Genomic DNA, 26824 nt, shown 5'->3' on the forward strand with positions numbered 1-26824 from the left:
AAAACAAAATACTCACTAGATATTTAAGTAGCCTGCATATAAAGAAAATTCCTGCACTCTCAGTTTAGCCGACTGAGGCACGGTGAGGTACATATCCCCTGAGGCATTTCTAAAGGCATTCGCCCCTGCTCTCACCTCTCTTAACCCTGAGCATGGAACATCTGCTTTCTCCATTCAGTGGAAGCCTGCTGCTTTAATAGCTCTGGGCATGTTGCCTTGAAAAGGAAAAAAAAAAACTTTTGGCCAGGGCCTCTGGCTCTCGCATTTGTAGTCTCTCCCAACTATGCATAGGAGTGTTCTCAATGGTCAGCCTTCCCCTTTGTGGAACGCAATGTTGACCTGTTCCCACCGCGTAGTGCGTGTGTGCGTATCTGCATGTGTTTGTCTGCACATGGAGTGGTCATTTCCATGAGAAAAGGACAGCAAAGAATGGACAGGGGCCACACTTTATTTCTCTGAGATGGCTGCAGATGGAGTTCAGGGGTGCACAAGGGCTGCTGCATCCATCATGTTGTGAATAGCTCAGAATTCCCACCTCATGTCTCTGGATATCATGTGATGAAAAGATTCTTGACAAAGGCCAGTTTGTGGGGAAAAACTTGGGAATGGGTCCTCTAAAAGCCATTTTAGTCTGTTAAACTCCATAAAATATGCTACTAATATTTGAAAACTTTGTGTGCCGTTCAGGGCTATCTTGCTAAAGAGTAAGATAAAATATGGTAATAAAGTCCCATGTTATGCAGTATAAATAATAATATCATAAGGAGTAAGTGGCAAAATGTTTCATCATGTCCATGTCAAATATTTTTCATAGGAATGGCTCTTTGACCAACATTTTTATTATGTTATGAGTTTTTATGCTTTTGAGGATTTTCAGACTCAATTCTTCTGAAACCTCTAAAAGTATGTCACTTCCTTGCCTTCACTTTGTTCTTTGGTTTCCTTCCACAAATTCATTTCACTTTGACATTTATGTCTAAGTCCCTGCATTCCCCAAAGCTAGGTTTTTCAGTAGCTGCATTACTATTTTACATGAAAATCATAATATAATGCTCTTTTTTGTTTATTAAGCTTGTCAAGTCTGAGATAAAATAAAAAAAAAATATCATTAAATTCCCGTTACTATACATTCCTGTAGGGGGAAGTACTTGGTGCCAAATGCAATCAGGCAGTCAGCAGGAAAACTTGGCCTTGGGCAACAATGGACCTGCCAACAAGACAATGATCCAAAACAACCAAAGTTGTCAAGAAAGGGTTAACAGAGAACACTGTCACCACTTAGCATTAACATCTTTACCACAATGTTTTTACATATTTGGCTCCGTTTCTGTCATTTACAGGCAGAAATATGCCAAATGAAAATTCACTTGAATGTATGCGTTTCCCACAACTGTACATCACATATGATACAAAGCATAAAATATTGTTATTTCTTTTAGTCTTTAAACATATTACTTAAACAATATTGCAGCGTTTAATTTTCAGGTAGCTTTCATAATGGTTGCTGTACGCTTCAGCGACTAGCCTGGAAATTAGAGCCGCTCGTCTCCATCCCTGTTTCTTCTCTGTCCACCTAAAGTGAAGGGTCCACAGACTGTGGTGCTTGGAGCTTTGGGCAACGGAGGGAGGCAGGGGTGGGGTCTGAGGCTTGACGGGAGGATCTGAACTTCGTTGCTCTGATTGGTCGAGAATGACGTATCCGGAGCCACTTCCTGGTCCGTGTGCTCCCAGGGAGGAGGAGAGGTACTGCAGTGTTGTTAGTATGGACAAAATGGCTGCGAGACCGCCGTCAACGAGAGCTCAGTGAACGCCTACCGTGAGTGTCCGCTCCGCTGTCTGGATCAACACAGAATGTATTTCCCCGGAGCCGTTACTCACTTTCCATTTGCGGCAGCCAGCCCACTGCTAGTCGTCCAGCCGGCGACATAAACAGAAACATTACAAAAAAAAATCTTTTGCACTTTAAATCAAGTTGGCTGACGACTGTCGGCTTACCCAGCGAGAACTCAATTGTGATTTCTTTTTCTTTTTACAAAACTGCCTGAATTCTCCGGTTTTGTACAACTTCGCGACGACGACTGACAACGCCAACCAGCTAACGATAGCTTACATAATTTAGCTGCTTTTTAAGTCATTTCAATCGTGTTCGTTTTTTTCTTTTCTTTTTCTTTTTTTGTTTTGTTATTAGTGGTGCTTCGTCCCCTTCCCCGCTCCAAGCTGTTATATTGTGACGTTTTCTTTTAACGAAGTGGTGTTTGGCGTCAGTTATTTTACAATTTATGTAATTTATTTGCTAAAAGCAGAAATTGCCGTACTTGCTGTGTGTATATCTGGCTGCGTAGCCGTTGTTTACCTCGGTATCTCGACACCAAGCTGCTTCAGCAGCAGTCGGCTTATCTATCAAGTCCGACTTCAATTGCGACTAAATCTCTGCTCAATCTCTTTACGGGTAATTCTTGAGAAAAAAAGTCGGAAAATATCTGCTTTGCATTTTTTTTCTGCCATGCACCGAATCTTCACTGAAAGCGGCCAAAGCTGTGATTAATGCAAGGTAAGTTCAATAACAAAAACGAATATTTGAAAATGAAAATTGTAGCTGGAGAATGAACCTGATGTAGCGGTTGTGCCAGATAAATAAGCGACATATTCTGCAGTATTGCATTTATAATGTCTCTGTGAGATAGAGATTAGGACTTACAAAATAATGGATTTATATTAAAATATGTCTGCTTATCTGTAGCACCAAACATTTTTCCAGTTTAAATGTGTCATTGATCAGAGATATTCTCCCGTGTGCTGCTTTAGTATGTACCATATGAGGCTGATTACCAAAATGAGTTTGCATTGGAACACAGTCTGTACATGTATGAGTTAGAACACTTTCTTGATCTGACATGAGAGATCTCCTTTGTTTTTGTTTTTTTAGCTATTTCTATGGTTATGACAAGGTGAGGTTGATTGCTGACAGTGTTGGGTCATATGATGGAAGATAGTCTTGTTCAATGTTTTGGTTTGTGCCTGCCCATCATTGTTGCAGTATTTTAAATAAGACATGACCATAGTGATACATGTGGGCTGCCACTTTTTCCGCTGCTTACAGGTCTGCGCGGTTCATCCTGTAACTGTATCACATCCTGTATCTTGTTCGCTAATGTACATTCCACCACACACATTCCAAGTACATTATTAAACATAGCTGTCCTGTCTCTTCAACCCTGATTCAGTAAGAAAGCTGGGGGATCTGATTGAACTGTCGCCTTTCATTGCATCTTCCCTTCCTGCATCCTGTCCCCAGGCACTGGAGTATAGCTTTTAATATCTCCTCTGTGTCTTAATTGAAGTACATAATTTCCTGTTCAATTTCAACCCCAACCGTCTCTTCTTTATCGTCACACACCAGTGAGGTGATGAAAGGGAAAATGCGCACACGCAGAAGTGGCACACATACATTTGCAGTCAAATGGGTAGCATTATTGGTGTGTACAGTGCATGCATATGTAGCTGAGTCGTTACTTGGAGGACAGATGTGATGTGTTTGGAAGAATTTGGCTGTGCCTGTCATTTTCTGTTGACAGGTATGAACATAGCTATGTTCTTGCATTCGGTTGAGGGTTCTTCTATTTATCGGTCTATGTTTCCAAAAGCTCAACAGTCATACAGAAAGGGGGATAGAGAACGTCTTTAGTGGCGCTCTGTATATAGAAGTTGTGAAGATGGACAAAATAAATACATTTAGCTTAGTAAGAGGAGTAGCAATCTTTTGAGCCACCATAAATACAACTTTAATAACCTAAACCAGACATAACTTCTCCACAGCTACAGACTCACCTGTGAGGAACTAAGGCAACACAGTGGTCTGTCTTGACCTGAAACCACCAGCATTGGGTTAACTTCCACACTAGGCATGGATCAGCTTGGCTTTATTACTTTATGTTAAAAGGGAATACATAAACTATCCTCTTGAGAACAAGAAAATCTCCATTAGTATGTGCCAACATCTTGATTGTTAATGTAATTGTCCCCCCCCCCCCCCCCCCCCCCCCCCCCCCCCCCAATGTAAAGGCGTTCAAAATGAGAAACTGGGGCTAAGACTCAATGTATTGTATTACTACTTTGTCCGTTTTGGCAGCACACTAGCAGGAAACTCATTACCCAAGTTGGCTCTGGATCTGGCCAGGCTGTAGGCTGTTGGCATCTAAACATTGTTTTGATTTGACTCTATTCTAACAAAGACTTGAGGACAAACCCTTACTGTAACGCCATCTACAGCCCCCTTATCACTGGATGGTTACCATTATTTATTTAATAGGAAATCCAAAGCTTGCATTCACCTGTCTGACCCTTTAAATCTACCCTGCCTATCTACAATTATTTACCAACTTGTTGTATCTCTCATACAAACCTTTCACTTTTTGATTGTGATTATTCATTTCTGTGCAAGAAGTCACAAATTAGCTACATAAACTTCAAATGTGGGTGAGAATTGTATTCTTCAAGCTTGTTTTCTGTGGCATGTTTTGTCAGTCCCTTTCCCCTATGAGTGACCTTAGTCCAGGTCTGGCTATGGCCATCACTGAGCCTGTGATTATAGAGCTTTTCAAATGACAGGCGCAGTCTCAACAGATAACATGCTTAACACCACCACAGGGTGCTGCGCCAATAGGGGAGCGTTCACAGTAGAATCAGCTGGATTCAGTTGGAGGCTGCCAAAAGTCATTACCCTCTTCCTTGGCTCTTTGTATAGCCATTTTGAAGTGTAGGGGGACAGGATATAGATCTACTCAGCAGCTGTTTAGTGTGGCGATTGTACTAATTTCAGATCGTTGTGTGAGGGAATGAATCCTCACTGGTTTTTAGTTCTTTAGGCTGAATAACATCATACAGAAACAGAGTGCTCAGGCTCTGCATGGACAGCTCTTCTTCTTTTTTTTTAATCTCAGAGGTTTTAATTTTTAAGATGTATCACAACATTCTCTTTCTTTTTAGATTAATTTCTTCAGATTCAACCAGTAACATCAATCTAACAAGGATCTTAATGGTGTAGATTAACATTCACCAAATGGCTCACACAGACCTGTTTTAGCAGCAGATGGTGGTCTTATAGTCTATAGTCACGATCTTATCGTAAAGTACTTTTGTCCCTAAATTTGTAACTTTATTTTTATGAGTAAAAAAAACATTTTAGAAAAGAGTACATGAATAGTTTCAGCCTTGTGTGAGGAAACCCTGTTAGGTATTTGCATGTGACCAGTTGTGTCTTATACAATGTCAGGAGGCGGTGGGTCTGTGTAGCCTTCTCCATCTTGTCTAAGTTGTGTGCCAGTGAAGGGGGCAGGGATACAGGGGCCCCACCAGGGGTAGGCCAGGCTGGGATGGAGGCAGGGGGATGGGGGAAGTGATGCTGAAAGCAGCGAGCTGCTGCCTGTGAGTCTTGGCGGGGGTCCAGGCCATGGGAATGTTCAGTGTGCTGAGGTTTGGTGGGGGCCTTCGTCCCTCCCTCTACTGTGTGTCAGCTAATTGGAGAGACTTGGAGAGGAGATGGGTATCACATGAAAACTGAAAGAGACCATGCCAGACATCTAACTTAGTGGGTTTTTTTTTTTCCTGCAGCTCACCAACAGTAGATAGCCTTACTCATTATGTAACAGGACTTGGGTCCTACAACAGTTCCTGAGCTTTAAGTTAAGGCTATGCAAATAGCACTAGTATGCACCACCTGTCCCGAAGCTGGAACCAGGGCTTAGGAGAGTAAGCTCAGGTCACTTGGGTTGCTGTGTGGACTGTTAATCACCTTCCTATCAAAGTAAAGTCAGTGGAGTTCAAGTGTTTACTTTTGATGGGTTTTGGGTAGATGTTTTAAGGAGCCTCATTTAATTAAACCAAAGTACCGCATATCAGTAACAACTCATCCATTTTTGTGTTTGAACTGTAACCTAGTAAAAGTTTTAACATTTTCCAAGAGCAGATTAAATTAAATTGCAGTTAAGGAGTTGTTTCTGATCTAAGTAATTTAAGGCTACACACATAAGCATTTAAGTTATTACATTTATTAAAAGACTGCATTATGAAAATCCTTATGAATAGAAAGGTCTTGATCATAAAGCTCTAAATAATTTTTGGGAATTTTCAGTTTCATAAAATAAAAGTTTGTTTCCAGAAAGGGTGTAAAACTTTTACTGTGACATTGCAGAAGTAAAACCATCAGGAGAGAGCATATAAAATCAAACAGAAATTGTTACATAAGGACAAAGAAAGCAGATTTTGTGCTATGACTTTGCATGTCTCACTACTGTTTAGTTATTTTCTAGACCCTTATACCGTGTGGCCTATTTCCTAATGATCAGCAATATTAGTGCATTGCAATAGTTCCATTAAAGAAAAGACATGCACTGTAAAAGCTGTAGGAAATTTTCTGGTGTATTTATGTACAAATGTAGCAGTTTGTTGTTTGGTGATAGTGTGGATTAAAGGGTCATTGCCTTTTGTCTGTGGTGTTTTTGTCTCTTCTTTCTTCTTTCTGCTTTCCCTTTTGCTGTCTTCCTTCTTTTTCTGTCCCCTCCGGTCAGGTCCAGCAAGATTACATAGATTCCATGATTCAAAGTAAATGAATAAATAAATGAAGCAGATTATCAAGAGGAGCCTTATACCCACAAGCCTCCCCTTGGCAAAGCAAATTTGTTCGGCACAATACAGCAACCAGACTATCATTCTGCTTACTATGATGCTAGACAGGACAGGTTAAAAATAAAAGGAAAAAAAAAGACAAACTGTGTGTATATTATCAATGACAGATAAATACATCCACAACAGTTGAGAAATAGCTTTTGTATCTATATGCTGTTTAGCCATCTGCTGATTTCCTTACATTGAATTTCTCTGGTGATTGGTGTTACACATCCAAGATCTGGAGATAAGGTGTCCTCATTTACCCCATATTGCTAATTGAAAACACCTTGATTGTGACCCTAATCTGATATTAGAGTTCGGATCAGGACATCAATACCTACACCTGACCTGGCTTCGCTCCTGTTTAAACTCTTTACTGTGGAAATACTGTGAGTGGAAATGTTTAATCAGCATTCAGAACTGCATCAAATCTCTCCAGGTTTTAATTGCTCCAGCACAGATCTGCAGCAGCGAAAATACAATAATTGGATGTAAAGACTGATTTTCACTGAGGATGCTGTTGGCAGGGCAGCAAAAAATGGACATGGTTTATATTTTCTTTACAGAATCATGTCTACTGACTGCCAGTTTGATGTGGAGGTTCTGAAATTGACTGCAACAGTTCAAACAAAAAGAGATGAGATTGAGTGATTTTTCTACCTGACAGCTGGATTTGTTGTCCTGTTGTGTGGGGCTGACATCTGCAGTCCAGTCAAAGGTAGTAAACTTACCTGATTATCTGGAATCATGACTCTTATAAAGCATACAGGCAAATGTGTGATGCAATCCCTTCATGTTGTCTTAACAACACATCTGTCCTCTGGGTGGTAGAGGTATACTGGATTGTTAAGCCCACAGAGCACTAATGAAAACCCCACTACAGCAAGCACTCAAAGGCTTTAATTGGCTTATTTTAGCAAGCGGTCTTCTCTTAAAACAGTTTAAATACTCTACACTTGGTGTAAAACTGTGTCCAATTCCTTTTTCCAGTCTGAACCAGTATCTGCCAGCCATTCAGAAACAAGGACCCTGTATAGTCATGGTATAAAGCATAAGTAATGGCCAGCACAATGTGCACATTCATGTGTAATTACATATGCTTTTAAAATATAACAAATTCTTATAAATACAAAGAAATCCCAAGCAAATGCTCTCACTTCGGCCCGCCCACTTGTCTTGACAGCTTCTTCTTGAGTTGTCTAGCTTAGCTGTGGGGATGGCAGGAAGCAGGGCTGCGTGATCTTGTGTACTGTGCTGTTTTCTTATTTAATGAGCTGCCACTGTGTTAAGGTTCCATATCAACTTGGTAGAGGCGGCAGCCAAGTCTAGAGTTCATTTTCTGAACACAAACTTTAAAGCTATTATGTAAAGCATTGCTCAGACTATCTCATTATCTGATTCTTTTGCCTTTTTCCTCCACGTTGCATCCCCCTTAATCACTCCTTACCACCTACCTGTTTGCATTCAGTCATTCTGGTCATCAAATTTCCCCAAAACAAGAATATTTCTGCCACAGTTCATTGAGCAGGTCCAGTCAAGTAGCACTTAAGTGCGCTGTATATTTTACGAAGCCACTCCACCTGCTTTAAACAAAGCTGGAATGTGCAGAATGCTTACAAACCGAGCAGCCAATGAGACTGGTAGTTGGACTGAGGCAAGGCAGAGAGAAACGCATCAGCATTGTCATTACCACTTATCAACTCTGGAATTTACAGGCTTGTTCCAAATGCACACCCACACATGTTTGAAAGTAGAGAGTACTTGAGGTTTCTTAAAGCAGGAGCAGGTACTGAGAATAAATTTTCCAGGTAAGAGCTGCCCATAATGTTCCATGTAATGGGGCTCAGGAGAATTCTGTGGCTTCTGTAATACCACAGGAATGGTAATGTTGGTGGAGAGTGGATTTACTGCATTCTGTGGTCTTGGCCTGACCGTGTTGCTTTTTTTTTTTCCTTGCTCCTTTGTGAAAGGTGTTCTGTCTGCAGTCAGACTATGGGAGGCTGCATATTAATTTTCTTTTCAAGTTTCTCTGTGTGACTCTTTCTTTGTCCTGCTCAGTCTTTGAAGAACATCATGACTCATGGTCCTCATTCATGCTAATTTTCTATCACCAATGGTTTATTTCTCACCACACCCCTTTAATTCCTTCTGCATTTCTAGACACTTGCAATCAAGGTGGGTGGATATTTTAGTACCCCCCGTGTTATACTTACACACACACACAAAGAGAGAGTCCTGTCATTTTTCCTTTCCTTAGCAGTTCTAGTTGTTTCTAACTCCATCCCTTTTCCTTCGGTGCTTTTTCTGTCTTTTCCCTCTCCCAGTGTACTCCTTTTCCTCTTTTGGCATTTCCTGTCTGGCCATCGGTAGCTGTCGTTGTTAATTGGTGTTGCTCTGCATGTGCTTTCATCATCTGCTTGCCTCCTTTCCTCCTGCCTTCCCCCCATCCTCTGCATCCTCGCTGGAAGAGGACATGTATTAGTTAGACTTTTCCTGCATGCATCGGTGTGTTTTTATGTGGGATTTCTGTGCGTGTCTGAGGTTCTAGCCTCTTCATTCCTCTTCATTTATGTGTGCTCATTTTAATGCAGTTGTTATGTCTCTTTCTCACTAGCGGAGCCCTGAAAAGCTCAGCATATTGAGCTGTTGTGTTCAGCATAGGGAGAGAAAAACCTGCTTTGCTGGACAGTTTTTTCATAATTTTCTAAGGACTCCAGTTTGCTATGACTTGAGATTTTTTACTTCTTAGTTCATAAAATATTTAGAAAAGCCATCAAATCATGATAGAATCACTAATGGAGGGAGGGTTTAAGATAAAGTGTGTTTGGATGATGGGTGGATTCATGAATATAAAGGAATGATGGACATTTTCGGAGTAATAAATACTGTGGTTTTGTTATACAACTTGTGTGAAGTTTGGTTTTGAGAGTCCTCAATAATGCACAATGGACTCTTGGACATATTAACGAACTACATCATAGCTAATAATATACCATTTTTTTAACAGTTCATTGACCATTTCTAAGCATGTAATGCTTTTACACCAGACTGATTTGGTTCAGACTTTAAAATCTAAAATTAAGTCCATTTTATAGACTGGTCAAAATCCCACTAACATCCATTAACATCTGACTTTTAGGTGCAATAGTTGGGGTCATTTATGGGTTCTCGCTTTTGTTAGCATTGGTAGGACCATACTAGTTTTCATTTAGGGTGCAGCACTGAGGGTTGCAAGAGTGGCCACAGCTCGCTTTTTGACTGCAACATCTCACACGCAAGCTTTGAAACTGACTTGGACCAAAAAAAAAGATCAGACATCAGTTTTACGTGATTGCAAAAAGCTGTATTCTCAGTCCCCCTGTGGTAGATTCCCAGGGGGACTGATCATCAAAAGTTGTTTTACCACATAGGCCATAGGATACAGTTAAGTGTCATCTCTTCATATTATAACTTGCTGATTACTATCTTGGAGGTAATAGTATGTAGCTGCAGTTCGGTGTTTTGTTTTGGCATGAAGGGCTGAGGGTGAACATACTACTACAGTCAGTAGGAAAGGATTCAGTAGGTTTGTTTTAGCAGGTGTACTCGTGTTTAATAAATACATATTTTAACATGCTATTTTTGGTGTAACATGGTATTACAGGTTTGAGAACCCTCATTGAACATGGTCAGGACAACAAAAGGTGTTAGTCCAAAGAAAAGAGGCAACTTACAGCTTGTAAACCCAGTAACAGGAAGTCATAGCAGACTATTATCAGAACTGTAATGGGGAAAAAAATAGCCACAGTAGCTCTTCAGAGAGGGAGACAGTTTTTCATAGTAGACAACATATACAATTTTTTAAAAGGATAAAAAAAAAAGTGGGTAGGAGAGAGGAGTGTATTAGGCTTATGATTGTGCCAGCAGAATGAGCAGGATGACATCACATACACACCTGTCCACAAACCTTCGATCAGGACTGTCAGGCAATGTTGGTGATGACAGGACATAGACATATCATGCTATGTTCTTTGGTGCCTTTGCATAATAGCAATGTGAAATCCAACCTACTGGGATCAGAAGTCCTCAGTGTAACAGAAATCTAGACTCTTTCTTTTAGGCTTCATTTAGGCTTTCAGGTGTGAAAAAAAGAACTAGCTTCCAAAGGTACAGTCTGTGTTTTTATGCTGATGGCAATCTAAGTCTCCTCAATATGAAAACACAGACATATGATTACACAGTAAGGCCTTGAAGCATTTTAACATGAAAACTTATTTGGCAAAAACACACTTTTATACCAAACCTGACTCAAGGCAGCATAGACACAATCATGGTCACGGCTGAGGAAGTGCAGGTGTCAGCACTATGGAGGGGATAGATGAGTAGAGGCAGCAGAGGTCAGGAGGGAAGCTAACTTTGGCGTTGACTTCTTCAGCTCAGAAGACAGCTGCCCAAACATAAAATCACTTATTTTTTATTTAACCGCGCTGCTCTGCTGGTCTCCAGTATAACCATAAATTTCAATAACAATAATTTAACTGACAAAACTAGCACAGGGTTGTGTTTTATCTTTGAGCAGCTGTGTTTATTAGCCCACTGACCTGATTTCTCTCCTTCTCCAAATTCTGGAAACCAGATACGGTAGCTCCGCTGTCATTTCAGGAGTTTAAGGTGGGGCAAACTGGTTGGCGTTGTCAGCTGTAATTTTGATTGTCTGTCACTAAAAAAGAAATAGGGGAACAAAAATCTAGCATAGCCAATGCAAATCCCAGTTTCTACCTATTATTTCTACTGTTTTCATGGGTTTCTTTTAGGGTGTTGTATATGATCATCATGTCAGGTGGTTAGGGAGAGTTGACGGAGACCCAACATGAAAGAGAATAAATGTGAAATCAGCTACAGCGCATATTCTACACTTGTCACAGTTCACATATTAAATTATATGCTCGTAAACACACAATTCAAGGTCCTGTTTATTACCTGAAGGCAGCCTTGCTGTACTTGCCAAGATAGCACAATGATACACAGACTCAGTCTAAAAACTAGGACTGTAAGTGCATGTTTGAATACAGGAAAGGAGGAGACAAAAAGAGAGTAATGAGGAAAGATTTAGAACAAGGATGACAAAATCCAGAAGGAGTAGTAAAGTAGTAGCATAATGCATTTAATTTCATTTTGCCTCGGTGCAATGGCAACCACTTTGGCAGCATTTTCCGGTGTTTAGCTTTTAACAAATTTTTTTACAACAGTTTACCGTTTCTTACGTCATCTGTTCCTCTGTCCATCTTTATGCATGTCTTACCCTTGTCTGGTTTCTCCTCTTCCTGCCACAGAGACATCACTGCAGCATCAGACTGTCTCTTTGAGGCCCCTTCTGTCATTTTGAATGACATTTTTCTCCCCGTACAAGTGGGCAGCGCAGTGGGAGGCAGGCCTTCTATTAAGCCTGTTATAATTGTTGTGATTCATTCATACATTCCAGTTTGATTTATATCCAGGCCCTATTATGTATATTTGGTGTTAATTTTATTATGAAGTGTAAACATTAATTGGCATTGGAGCCAAATGATTTTGAAATTGATTATTTGTGAGCTTTTTGAACAAATAAGACAAAAGTTTAGTCTTTAATGATCAATCATCAATGATCAGCAACACCTTAAAGTCATGGAGCCTGTATTGTCTTATCAGAGCAGTCAAACATCCAGAAATATTTAATTAATAGTAACATGAAAGAAAAGAAAGAATAATATTTAGTGACGTTGTTACATTTAATAGATGTCATTAAATGAATTCATTTAATGGCACAACATATGATTCAGATTATGATATAAAAGATTAATAGTTTGATATATTCTTAGACACTAATTGGGATAATCAGGCCATTACTAATACCTCTTTACCCTGATGAATTTCCTGAAAGTTCAACATCTCTGTGCTGTGGGCCAGATTTTGATTGAAACTTGGATCTTTTTATTAAAAGATGAAGCACTTTTGTGTCTTGCACAGGGCGTGTGTGTGTGTGTTTACATTCACTGTTGTAATGCTGACTGGCAAATGGCACTGATGGATATAATTAGGATAGAGCATATAGACTATTATAAAAAGTCAGTATCAACTCACTGTAGTCCATTTCTCCTAGTGAAGACTAAACATGCTCACATACAGTTCCTTTGGCCTAGCTCATGCCTTTTAATAGTTTCCAGGAGCTGTCACTATAGCTGTGCCAAAGGAAATAAAGGCTGAAACGAAGTACTTAGTTTCATCTGGCCCTCAGGCTGGGCTGTCTAGCTAGTTTGACTCATACCCACTGGAAGCAGATCTTAGTAAAAATACCTAGCGTCTTACTTTGTCAGTTTGTTGGCGTAAGTGTTGCCTTCCTTTCAATCCTTTAAATCCTTGTCTTTTTATGTTGTTTCCATTCCTCACTTTCACCCATCTTACTCTTCTTCCCTCTCTGATTTTCATTTTCTCTTTGTAGCCTTCTAGTATCATATTTATTTATTTTTTTCTCAGTTTCTGGTCGTGATGAAAAGTGCTGTTTTGTTGCCACGGTTTCTGTATGAAGTAACGCTTTTGGACATAAGGATTTTTCCAGACCCCGAGGCTACATCAAGACAAGCAACTTCTTCACTTTAAAACAAGTGTTGTAGTGTAAACATGATAAAATGCCTTATTTAATTGCAAAAGAATTTCCAACATAACAAATTCAACAGAGCCTGTAAACCATCATCCATGTTTAATTTACCAATCAGGTCTGGCGTGTGTCTACCTCTGGAAAAAAGAATTGGGAATAAATGTGTTTGGGAATTACATGTAGTGACTGACATGACCTAACCCGAAACTCCAGATGGTTCATTACACAGAACCACCTCAGAAGTCCTCCATAGTTACTGTTTGGAAAAAGCCAGGCACTTTCAGAACATATGTAGCCTTAAAAGATGACTTCTGTCAAGTTGTGATCCTGCAAATCTCACAAGAAGCCAGCTGCTTTGCAAGGATACTCAATAAAGAAGAAAACATGGGTGGGTACATCCTCAAACTAAAAATGAGCTCAGGGGGAGCATTTCCAAAAGTCCTCAAATGCTAGAGAAGCATGAAAATCCAGTGTTAGTGTAACTAATATTCTGTATTTTAAAATAAAAATGTAGTGAATTTACACTAAATGCATTTTGAAAGTCTAATTTTGATTGATCGGAGGAACAGTGCACAGTTTATCTGCAGTTTGCTGTACATATTTACCTAAAACCTGAATATTTCTGTTCTCCAGCAATGCAAATGTGCATAAAAATCATGCAGGTTTCTATGAACCATTACGCTCATGATTTTCAAAAGTTATAAAAAAAATTGCAAAACTCTACAGGAAATGGGTGTTAAAAACAAGCTTTTCCTCAGGTTTTCACAAGTTTTGATGTTTGAAGGGCCATTCATGCTCGATGCAGAAGATATATACGCAGACATATGAACAGTTTTGTCCGCCTTCTGCGTCAGTTATGCACACGATTTTGTCTGGCTTAGCAATCTTAGCAACTTTATGTCTATGCTTTACCGCTGCCAACTGGTCTCCCAAACTGATGTTGGATCTCTGGAGTGAAGAATATGGGCTTTTATAGAATAACTACTTAAATAATTTGCTAATATATGGTGGAATCCCTTCTTCGCTTTATTTATGGTTTTTCTTTTTTGTTCAACAGCTGAGAGAAGCTAGCACCACAAGAAAGAGAACCATTTGATGGAAGAAAAGAGAAGAAAAAAACAAGAAGAGAAGACAACGAAGGACGTCACTCAGAAAAAGGTAAATTACACATTTTTATTAATTTTTTAAGAAGTCGTTATCTATTTATACTTAATTAGCCCGTAAGTATAACAAAATAACATTTATGCCTTCAGTAGATTTGTTATAAAGAGAGCAGTTCATATCCAGTAAATCTGATTCATTCAAACAGTAGAAGATGGATTTTCTTTCTTGAGTCAACTATTCTTTATTTTGTGTAATGAAAAACATTTTGTCACAATCCCTGTCATTAACCATCGTTCTGTCATTTTTCTCCTCCTCTTGCAGGCTGCAGATCAGAAACCCAAAGGTCAGTGTCATTATCAAGTAAACTCCACCCTTCCATCCTCCTCATTTTCCTTTTCCCTCATTCCAACCTATGATACACAAATCAGCTCTGATTACCACACAGTAACCCAGAAAGGCATAAACTCAGATTATCCATGCATTTTGCACACATAGTGTTTAGCATTCTTGTACACAGATGGACACACACACACATTAAGCACATGCATGCACAATTGTGCCATTTGACTCTGTTCTTCTCAGACACACACACCTACACACAGAAGTGCAAAAACAGTGGAGTGTAATGCAGAGAGACGCTCAGTGCGCCTGCAGCATCAGGCGGTGAAGCGTGAGGGCATCCACACAGCTCACTCAGTGTGGTGTGTGAAGAGATGGGGGGATGGGAAATAAAAAGAAGAAAACATGAGTTGAATAAAAGAAAAGGGAGTTCAGCTGTAATACAAAGGAACACCGACCTCATGTGCCCTTTGTGCTCTCTCTTAAAATGCATTTTCTTTGCATATTTCTGTAGAATTAGCCTGGATCAGTTGCATTTAGTTTTTCTAATGCTCTTGTTCTTTAAATTAATTTGATGTTAGAGATTTATAAATATCCGTGCTTAGTGGCAGTTTCCTCATCATAAACGCCCTTTTTTCACACATTTTTGACTAAATGTGTGCCAATAATCAAACAGAAACTCCCTGTTTTTGGTCACCTTTCAGTGTTGTAGTGGGATTTTATGCAACATCACTGTAAGATTTTTTAATAATGTAAAATGCTTACATAATTCTGTCGTCTACTCTAACTTGAGTGTCATATTTTTTATTTTCATGTACGGAATTTTGACTAAAAGATCCCCATGTCAAAGGTACAGCATGTAAAAAGAGCAAAAGTCATATAATTAATATATCATTAAATGGTATCTAATCACCTTACTAAAATAACAGTTTTAATTTGCTTAGAGCAAGCCATTTATATCTACTTGCCATGGGTCTACATACATAGCAGCTTTCATATTTGTACCACCATTTTTACTACGGTGTCTTTACATGGACAAACAACTGTGAGTGAAGTGAGAACCCTCTGACCTTTAAAACTGGAGTACCAGCTTTGTTTGATAGGAGCTACAGCACCATTTGGGCTAAGTAACGCCTTTAAAGGCACCAAGAGTAGTTGGCTTTAGAGCAGTCATTGCTGCACCTGAGGCCACTCGATCCCCTCGCAGATGAAAACATGTTTATGACAGGAAAAATTTTTGGCCACTGACGGCCACCATCCATTCATAACGAGGCATGGCACCTTGCTCATTTGCTAAACAAACCAAACATAATGCATTTTAGCACCTGATAAATGATGCCTAACTTGATTAGTTGACTGTGGCATGACTGAAACATGCTCAACTCAGGTGTGACATCTTTTTACAGCTTCTGAGCTCAGTTTGACTGCCAACGTTGCCATCTGGGTGCAACTGTGAGGGTTTAACAAAGGTCACCACAGCTTGCCTTGGACTGTGACCTACCTATTTAATTAACCTCCCTTCTGCCTCTGTGTTTCACTGCACTGTGTATAAGCTTGGCATGTTGATGAAAAGAAAAGAAAGAAAAATACTTTATTAATCTTAAAAGGAAATTGCAATAACCAGGTGTCAGGAGCTTAATTCTATTAATGTGAGAGCAAACATTTCAGACACATTCAGGCTTAGAATTAAATATGAAATATGTATGATAAGAAAAACTGCTTGTCACAAAGAGTCAGCTCTGAGTGAACAAGCAGGTTTTGTGTAGATAATTTTCTGCATCTTTTTATTATCAGAACAGAAAGATTTTCAGGGGCCTCAAATTTACACTTTTGTATTTTTAACTCACATCTTTTGGCTGCCTTTTAGCAGTTTATAACTATAGTCTTTACTTAACCTGTTGGGTCTTAATTGTTACGTTCAGCAGCTAGTTAATGTTATGTTGAGGAGGGCATGAGTGCTGCTTTTTGACACCCCAAACTGCTTTGTAATCTATAGAAGATCGACTTAACTGGGAAAGTTAAGAACCTGATTGGTTATTTTGCGAGCATTAATCAGTGTCAGTGTCTTGTTGTATGCTACTGGAGCCTGTATCTGTCTTTGTAGTAATTCATGTTGTATTTAAATATATTTCTGCAGCCTAAATGGTGCCAATATGTCATTTTAGTTGTACTTTTCTAACTTTTCACTTGCTTATCCCATAGTGTAGGTTGTCCATACATGGCTCATTAAGTCATTCTTACTTTCGTTGTCAAAGTCCTTGTTAGATGTCCAGTGTGCTAAATGTGAGCTTAGACCATAAAAACTACTTCCCCCCTGAAATATTTTCTTGCTGCCGTGTATGGTGTATGTTTTTCTTGGCTTTGTAAAGCACAAGGTGAAGCAGAAGTCCTGAGGGCCTGAGAGGAGAGCTGGGAAAACTGTGCTTGGAAAAGAGGCCCACAGACAGGGGCACAGCTACAGGATGAAGGCTGGGATAAGAAAGAATGAGGAGTAAATGTAATGAGTTTTTTTTTTTGAGCAAGATAAAAGCAAATGTGATGGAGAAAAGAGAAAGTAATAAAGCCGTGAGCTCTTTAGACAAACACAAAAATCGATCGTTAAAAGTCAGTGAAGACCCTAATGATATGGACATTTATTTTATGGCATGTTTAATGAGAGATGGAGAGGAAAGGGGACTTGGAATGAGAAACTGATTGTGTGTACATAGAGGTTACTCATGCAGACAGATAGCAAAATTCTGCAAAAAAAGGGTCTGTTTGAAGGCTAATTGTTCAACGAGCCATCAGGACTTCCGTGGTTTTGCTCCTGAGCTCCCATCTTCAGTGTCTTTTAAAAGGAAGGTGGCATCAACAGGAATGAGATGGGTTTTCATACATAACACTAGAAAACAGAGGTTTGTGTTTATGCAGGAATGGAGAAAATCAGTATGCAGTAGTGATTTGTGTCTTTCCATCCATATCGGTGCATTCTGCCTTCCTTATACTCTTTCAGAAATTCATAGTCACATGCACACACACACACGCACACACATATATATAACCTCCCCCCATCCTCTCAGTCTTTCTGCTTTCCTCTCTGCGGGCTTCCTCGGTCCCAGGCATTTCAATTTGTTTGCGGTAATCGATCTCAGCCTGGCGCGTTCGTATGTATGAAAATGAGATAAAGCTTCGGCACACTGGAATTAACTTCTCTGCCCCCTATTAGGCATGGAGCTTCACTGAATGCAAGGTTCCAGGAGGCAGTGTCCCATTGCTCCAGTCCACCTCCCCCACATATATATTCATATATAAGCTGGACCTCTGATGCAGGACCCTCCCAGTCCACTCCCCCCTCTGGTCTCCATTATCTCGGAGGGTTGCTGATTATTCACCCCCAGCACACGCAGCCTCAACACAATCTCTGCCACCACTGCAATCACAATCAGTTTTACTGCTGCACATACCTACCAATGCTGATAAAAGCATGCTTGTGCCATTATATATGCAGAAGTGTATAAAACTGTAGGTGTATGCCTGTTAACCCTTACAACTCCACTAGATCACTGGTGCTCTTGAGTGTTATCAGTTATATTGTCAATAGTTTCTCAGGGATGGTAGTGTGTAACTCTGTGGGGTAAATTGTGACTGATAGCTTACCCTTTAGGTGATCTATGGACGTTTTCTGGGCATTAATATCCCGTCCAGGAAATTTACAATCCTACTGTAAAATGTAGCTTTTATTCTGAGACTCTATGGTAAATCCACAATGACTGGTCCATGAGTAAACATATCACGTTTTCATAATTAAAAAAGATAGCTGTCACTACTATGTTGCTAAGAGACCTCTATTTTGATCCGGAAATTACAATGTGGCCACTTCCTGACAAACTTTTGACCAGTTAGTTAAATTGAGGATAATGCCCAATCAGGAGCAGCCAATGATCAACAAGTGACAATCTGTGTGAAAAGAACAAAAATAATTGTCCTCTATGCCTGGAATTATGTGAAGAAGACTTTTTTTGATGTAGGGAGATGCCAAAAGCAAAGCCAAAACAAAAACCTTATCTAAACTAAGTTGGAAAAGGTTTTGTAAGGATAGTAGGTAAATAGTAGTATATATGTGTAAATTCAAAAAATAAAAACTCCTGGAGGAAAACATGTAAATAGAGGATGATATGCAGATGAGAAAAGGCTTTGTCACTGTTGATCTGGGTGTTGTGTTATGTTGTGTTACTGTCAGTTATAAATTCTTTTTGTTGTTTTAGTTGGCCTTTATGGTGTCATATCTGTTGGTAGCTTCATTTTACATCATTTTAGCCTCATAATCTGAAAACTATGGCTGTCCTTGGATTGATTGAAGTTGATTGTGCGTAAAAGGGTTGAGGTTCTACATCCATTTTTACATAAAAATTACAATAGGCGGACCAAAAATAGCAAAAAATTACTTGGAGTTTTAAGTGTTAAAACATACACTTGAAGTTATGAGAAATGTGTTTCAAACAGGATGTCACACAGCAGCCGCAGTAATACCACAGTGTGGCACGTTGCATTCTGCACCCTGATAATCAGAACAATCTGCTATTTCCATTTTTGCTGCTCATGTACTTTTCTTCACTAAAAGGTTACAGCTAATGCAATCCCTATCGCTACCTCTTCCCTTGCTCTCCTCCTCATCCATGCTTTTACTTCCGCCAGTTTCCTTTTCACCCGGTTCAGCGCTCAGCCAGGCGACCGCATCTGAGGAGAAACATATTTGCACGGTGTCACCATGGTGATAACAGCGTTATATTTTTCAAAGTGGCGAAAGGCGCACTTAAACCCGAGTGTGTCCTTTCACTTTGTATTGGATTAATTTGCAATTTCACATGCTATTAATTGCATCAACACTTTTGAAATGGAATTTCATGAATTGCAATCTAATTAGAGGCTAATTTACTTTAGCATTCTGGCTGCTTTTTCACTTAACCACATTTATAAACAAGCAATGAATTAATAGAGTATATCTTATGAATTACAGCCTGTAGATTTATGACTGCAGTACATAATTGTTTTTCCTCTGTCCCCTGTATGCTCTCTCCACATGCATGTCAAGAGCCAGAGGAGAATGAGGGATGAAGGGAGAGACGAGTGGCAGGCGTATAAAAAAAACAAAAAAAACAAGAGGGATGCTCAAACTTAAACAGTGCTTTCCTCTCTCTGTGCATTTATGTTGTACGATCACGTGCACGCTGCTGACAACAGAGCCCAATCGGTACCTCTCACCCCTCCCCCATCACCCCCCAATCACTCTGCTGTGAGCTGCTTCTTGCCAACTATCAGGCAGATTAATAGGATGTAGCACAGCTGATTTGAGTGACAGTTTACCCCAAGCTTTAAGGGCACAGTATATGCTGCTGAAATGTTGAAAGGCTGTCTCACTTCTAATGGGAGCTCTATTCTTTTTCCCATAGGCCCTTGCTGTTGACAGTTAGATCACAAAGAAATTATTTTACCAGTCTATATCAACAATAGCTTTAACGCCTCATAGTTGCAGTCATAAAGGACCTGTGCATGAGTGGTACCCATGGTGCTGTTTGATTTCCATCTACCCAGGTGACCCAGCACCTCTAACTATGGGAGAACATGTCCCTCCTTTGTGTGAGAGCCTTGGGAAGAAAAGAAAGTTTAAGATACTATGAATCATGTCACTCTCAGATCCAGAAGGCACTTTGCACCTCAGGCATTTGTTGCCCTCAGGCACTGACCTCAAACCGAGGTGTGTTGTGATTATGTTGAAAATCTCTACCCTCAGTGCGAGGTGGCCACTGTTAGGGTCAAATAGCGAGAGGGGATTTTTAGATGTAACTCTGCTGAATTCCTGATGGGCAGGGAAGACGCCTCTGAGATGAGCATCCAAGACTTGAAAGGCAGAAAAATATATTAGATAAATTGGCTATAAGAAATGGGGGGGGGCTAATTAGGAGGGTGGAAGAGGAATCGTATGGGAAGGGGTCACAAGAGGCACATGGAGGTGCATTAGGCAAATGTCAGTCTCTATAGCAACAGCCCATTATAGAATGGGTGAGAAGTGAGAAATGTTGCCGGTATTTTCTGCGTGTTTGTGTGTGTGTTGAAGGAGAGAGTTGTCTACTAATGCTGACAGATGGGACTTTCTAACACACCCATTTGAGCACTTGAGTGCATAAATGAACAAGTATACATACATTTACCTAGAGTAACTAAGGGATCCTCTTGCTTATTTTGTAATTCGTTTTACTTTCTTTATTATTAACATGACCAACTTCAGAATTCAGTTGCTGTTGGCTTGATTTTTTTGCTTGTTGAACTGTGTAAATGTTTCTCAGTAATCAAGGATATATTTCATCTGCATCAAAAGTGTAGAGGGGTGAGATGAGAAACGTATTTGTTTGGAAAGAAACAGTTTCTTCACCTTTGAAATGAACAAAGAGCCTAGATAGACTTTGTTTGCAGAATTTAAGGAAGGAAATGAGAAGTGCAATGCAGAAAGAGCTGCAAACACTTTTTTTTCAGTGTGTGCCTTTTCTGCCCCAAGCATACATGACTATTAGTACTTTAACCTTTTTATGAACTGTTTTGATGCTGCCTTGTCAATCATAAACATGCTCCTTTTTCTTTAGTTTGTCCTCAAAGGCTAAGAGGAAATTCAGCATCCCGCAGCTCTGCAACTGCTGAAAGCCACTTATAAAGCAGATTTTACAAAATTCTTGTATTCAGACACATATTTTTTTAAGTACATCTTTCACTTCTCCTTAGCTGTTATTTGATTAAGAAATGCACAATTGCGCATGGCATATAAGTCTGTGCGTTACATCCATCCCTCCCCCCTCTACAAACATGGCTGCGTAATAAAGTGGCTGTGCAGACAATAGACAAGAGATGTGGGAACCTGTACTGCCTGACATCAGGCTCAAAGAGCCACCCAGCTCTTTACAACAGCACATGTCCCATCTCTCAATTCTGCCTTGTTTTTTGTATTTTAATCTCGGATTCCAGCATGTACATAAAAAAAGTGTATTTTTCACTCATTAGCCACTACTATATCTCACTTTCTCTTCCAGTGTGTAATTAACCATTTACTTTTAAAAAACCTGTAATTAAAACTTTAGTAGGCGCTGGGAAAACCTCTGTAGGAGAGTTAAGGGGAGTTTACAGCAGATGCTTGTTTAATTGTCTCTCATTTTCAAGTTTAGTGAGATGCGTGAAGGCTCTCACCACCACATAAAAGCCAAAAGTTACATATTAAAAAGCTTGTTTCATATTCACTGTCTTTACCTGAGTTCTGTACCAGGAAGGTAAAGGTGGTAAATTGTAAAAGGAAACCCCATCTTTAGAAGGAACCCTGTTCCTGCACAACTGTCATACAGTTGGAGTGAAATTCAATAACATGCAATTTGACTGTGTGGATTTCATTGTTTTCTGCTTGCATCCATTATAACTAACTGGAATATTAACGCTCATCAAAAAAGAGTTCCCTACTATTCTCGTTGGTATCCTTTTAATGCAACACCCCCACCTCTTCAGAGACGCTCACCCACACTTCATGGATTAAATCTCTCGCCTGAAAATAAAAGACTCATGAAATGTATTTTCAAATGTGCGAGGCAGGGGTGGGGGGAGGGTGTCTCTGACTCTTTATATTTTTCTCTCTTCTTACACATCACGACTGCCATTTTTGCCATCTCATTCCTGTATGTATATGCTCACATACTGGTTCACCAACGTTAATTCTCACTCTCATTTCCTATATACTTGTTAAATACAGATTACTCCAAAGATGGCTGCACATTAACCCAGCTGGGCAGGGTTTTAGCAGCAGTGTTCTCTAAAATTAAGATTGTTAGAGCTTATTGTGAACATATTTGAGGCTTTGGATTTCAGTACATCTTTGTTATGGTGGAGTATTTGTAGATGAAATCAGATCTGATCATTTTTTATGTGTCTGTCATCGTTACTTACCTTACCAGGCTGGCAGCAGATGGCAAGTGAGCTCAGGAAGACCTTTTGGTTTGTTTGTGAGTCTGTACATTGCATTCATTTGAAAAGTTAAGCTGGCAAAACAAGAAAGAATTACTTTATCAAACTAAAGCAAAATGTTTATCCCGGAGCAGGGCTTACAGTGGTGTAAATTACATCTTGATGACTACACAAGGTCCCAGAACCCAAACTATAATTAAATTTATGAGTTTGAGAGCTTATTATATATAGTATATTGTTTCTTAAAAGTAACTGTCACTACAGTCTGTGGAAGCACATTGCAGCTCGATGAAAGAAAAGGTATGTATGAGGAAGTTGGGCTTCTCTTAGAAACATTAGGTTGGGGTTAGTAGAGAGATGCAAGAACAAGAGAAAGAAACGGTAAAGACAGATTGGATTTGGGGGAGGCACGGCACAAGGAAATGGCAAGGAGACAGAAATAAGACAGGAGCGAAAAGAGCAAGGCACAAGATGAATGATCGAAATGTAAAAAGGCCCAGAAGCTGAAAAACATAACAGAAAAAAAGACAGACACGGGAAAAAAGGAAATGGAGAGAGAGAGAGAGAGGGGATAAAGCTAGAGCTGTGGAGCAACCTTCTGATGGAAAGGCGAGTTTGGGGGAATAATCAGGGAGGACATGGGGGGAGGGCGGCGTGTATTCAGCTCCCAGCCATCCGATTGGCAGAGACAGTGTCAGGCTGGCTGAGCTGAATCTAATCAGAGATGTGCGTCACCAACTGCAGCTCCAAGCCAGCAGCCAGCCAGATACTGCTGGAGCAGGATACACTCTCATCTCTCTGTGTTTGAGTGAAACCTCAGCTGTGGAACTGATTGTAAATAACAATGAAGATGCCTTTTTTTAACCTCTGTGTATGATGCATTTTATAGTTTCCTCAATCATGAATTCCTGGGGAAGTAGGTGTCTGTAAAGGTCACCAAACAGCAAAAAGACTCAAAATAAGTAGTCTAGACTGGTGATACTTTAGATTTGTCTTTTAATGCAAATGCAAGTTTCCCATGTATGACTGCTGCGTTTGTGCCTCATCACGTTGGCAGCCTAAGAGGGCCTCTGTTTATATCTGGGCTTAAAGTCAAGCTTCTGGCAGGCACGACGAATACTCTGCACTCATAATTTATTTTAACCTCTGGTGTTGTAGCATGGGCTGCTATGTGTGTGTCTTTGCGTGGTTCATTGCTAGCTCTGCAGCATAGGACAGATGAAATAATACCCCAGACTCCAGCACATTTGAGAGATTGAGGATTTAATACTTATCCCCACTACTCCCCTCCTCTCTCTTCCTCTTACATTTTAAATTGTGTCCTTCTCTGTCCCCATCCCACTCCCTTGAGTGAAAGCAGTCACATCTGTTATGTTGAACAGTCAAAACTGTCTAGAAGCTATGGAAAACAACATCATCAGCTCTTCATCATATGTTTACACATGCACCAAAAGACTGTAATTCAAAGGTCATTATCTGCTAGCTGTTAGCACGAAAGCAGCTGCTTCTCTGCAGCAGGGAACTGAATACGAGTACTGTCATTACAAGAACTAGAAACTCCTTTTGAACACATTGAAAAGTATCCCGGATAACGCCATGTTAACACACTACAGAGTTCATTCACTACGTTCAACGGCCAATCAGAGCAATCTTGCTTACTGACTCCATGCGGCCCAAATAAGTGTCAACAGGGTCTGACAGAAAAGACAAGAGAGGCAGACGTTTTCCAAAGCTCCAGGCGTTCTAGATGATCGATTGTCAGCTTGGTGCATAACCCCCCCTTAAGAAAAGGTGTTTGTACGTTTGTTGGAAGACAGAGTCAGCAGAGGTTTATTGAGAGAGACAGAAGGTGCCTCCTCCGGTTTGTGTGTGTTGGTGTTCAGTCAGGAGGAATCAGAAAAGACCCTTCACAGTCTAGTGTGACTGGGCCAGTAACATATGTTCAGCAACAGGCTGCACAAAGGAGTTGACTGAAATAATAATAATACATAGAACAACACTAAGAGAAATTAATGCAATTCGATTACCAAACACCTTCCATGAAATGCAAAAAAAATGTATTAGATGGACGTGTTTTGATTTTATAAGTCTTCTTCATAAAACCTCATTTGTTACAGTCCATCAAAGTCTGCAAGAATAAAACTTGATAAGTTGATTAGACACATTTTAACGTTGTGCTTGAAAAAAAATACTAGGGATGTCACAATTAATTTATTTCAAAATAATTATCAGCATTAAACACCAGGAAAAAATAATCCTTAAAATCCTTCAACGATGTCACTCTTCGGAAAATTTTGTGCCTAAATCGAACTGGTAGATCAGCGAAACTCGCACACAGAACAAAAGCAAAGCTACACAACATCTGTTTCACAGCTTGTGTCGCTTTTTCATTCCAGCCAAGTTATGGGAGAGGTAGTTATTCCCTCCAAACAAAAGAATGAAGTCATCCTTGTCAGATTTCTTTGGTTGGAGAAAAGAATTGACCAAGGTGTCATTGTGGAGGATGGCTTGTTCGTCTGTACAGCAGGTGAATAAAAAAAGTTGCAGTGAAAAGATGAAAAACATCCAATATGGTTCACCGCCTGCAGGATAACCACCCAGCTTTGTAAATGCACAGCAGCTAGGTTAAATCACGATGTTTACCTAACCTAACAATGAAATCAAATTTTATCACCTGCTTTATAATTTTTTGCGGAAATCAGGCTGAGCTTACAGCACAACGTGATGAGTTAAGCTGGATTCACTATATGTTGCCTCATATGGATGAGGAAAAAAAACTGAGAACTCTCTACTGCCTTGTTTGTTCGTTTTTTTTTTTTTTGTCATCATTGTACAATGACCTGTTGAAGAAATCATACTTGATTTCAGATATATGGGAATGGTAACCTAGTGGTTACAGAGGTGGGCGTGAGTCTGGAGGATCTGGGTTTATGTCCCTGGTCTGGCAACAAAGGGGAACCACTGTGAGTTTCCTGGATGCCAAAATATGGCAGCCTACTGCTCTCTAGTAAATCTACCACAGATGCATAAAATACAGAGCCTAATTTCCCAGTTGGGTTTAATAAAGTAAACCTTCAGTTCCAGGATTATTTAGATTTCTAATGGAATCTGTGCTGCTAAAGGGCAGCTGGAATTCAAAAGCTAGCTTTTTTATTTACTTACCTACCTACCTACTTACCTATGTTTCAAAAACATTTTTGTAATGTAGTTTAGAGACAGAACCTTCCAAAGTCCATGTAGAGGTAGCTATTTACATCTGTTTCTCTGAAACAAATGCTGGTATGTGGTGTTTGTTTATTGTTTAGAGAGCAGAGGGAATTTTTGTTGGAATGAGACTTCTTGGTTACTTTTCTTTGTTGCTATATTACTTGGCATCAAAAGATAGAAACAAATTAAACAAATACTTTTTAGGATTGTTTATGGGATTTTGCATACTTATGGTGTGAAATGAATTGAAGCATAATAATCGTACCAAGATCATCTATAACTGTGACATCTTTAGTGTCTGCACCAATCAGTCATGTATAACCTCTGTAATTCTAAGCACCTCCCAGTAAGGTCCCGCAGACGTTAACATGCTGCTGCCTGCATGTGTTTTTCTGTGTGTGGATGCTTGTGTGCTGGTGTATCTGTCCAGTGCCAGAGCCTGCTCCCACTAAGCCCAGCCCTGGTTCATCTCACCACTTCCACCCCACCAGCCCCACGCTGCCCCGCTCCTCCTCCTCCTCCTCTTCCTCCTCCACTTCTTCTTCTTCTGGCAATGGCAAGCACCCCCCCTGCGACAGCCAGCTCCCGACTCAGACTCCCCCTCAGCAACAGTGCCAGTTGTCCTCTGCCAGTGCTCGCTACCCGCCCAGAGAGGTGCCCCCGCGCTTCCGTCAGCAGGAGCACAAGCAGCTACTGAAGAGAGGCCAGCCGCTGCCTGCAGGAGCCCTCGCTGCTCTTGCTCCCTCCTCCTCCTCTCCCTCCTCCTCTTCACTCTCCTCATCTTACTCCTCTTCCTCTACGAGTACCATCAGCACTACCTTAAACTCTGCCACGTCTGCTGCGAGCAAACACCGCTCAGGTTTGTGTCAGTGTAGTCGGTTTGTGTATGCGGACACTGTGGAGCATGTTTCTGCTTATTTA

The 26824-nt window shown here is 40.2% G+C and overlaps 1 protein-coding gene across 4 annotated transcripts in view; it reads left to right on the forward strand.

The window, feature by feature from the left end:
- Nucleotides 1-1665: 1665 nt before the first annotated feature.
- The window catches only part of LOC121637956 (trinucleotide repeat-containing gene 6C protein-like), a 46124-nt gene continuing 20965 nt past the window's right edge, over nt 1666-26824 (forward strand). For 2 of the 4 annotated variants that reach the window (XM_041982328.1, XM_041982330.1), the window contains exons 1-4: nt 1666-2551; nt 14337-14437; nt 14705-14726; nt 26334-26762. In XM_041982328.1, the coding sequence (XP_041838262.1) occupies nt 14375-14437; nt 14705-14726; nt 26334-26762 (514 nt within the window). In that variant the 5' untranslated portion in view covers nt 1666-2551; nt 14337-14374. The remainder of the gene's footprint in view (nt 2552-14336; nt 14438-14704; nt 14727-26333; nt 26763-26824) is intronic. The other 2 variants (XM_041982329.1, XM_041982331.1) reach the window with 2 other exon arrangements.

The sequence above is a fragment of the Melanotaenia boesemani genome, chromosome 4 (assembly GCF_017639745.1).
Source record: "Melanotaenia boesemani isolate fMelBoe1 chromosome 4, fMelBoe1.pri, whole genome shotgun sequence".
NCBI lineage: Eukaryota > Metazoa > Chordata > Actinopteri > Atheriniformes > Melanotaeniidae > Melanotaenia > Melanotaenia boesemani.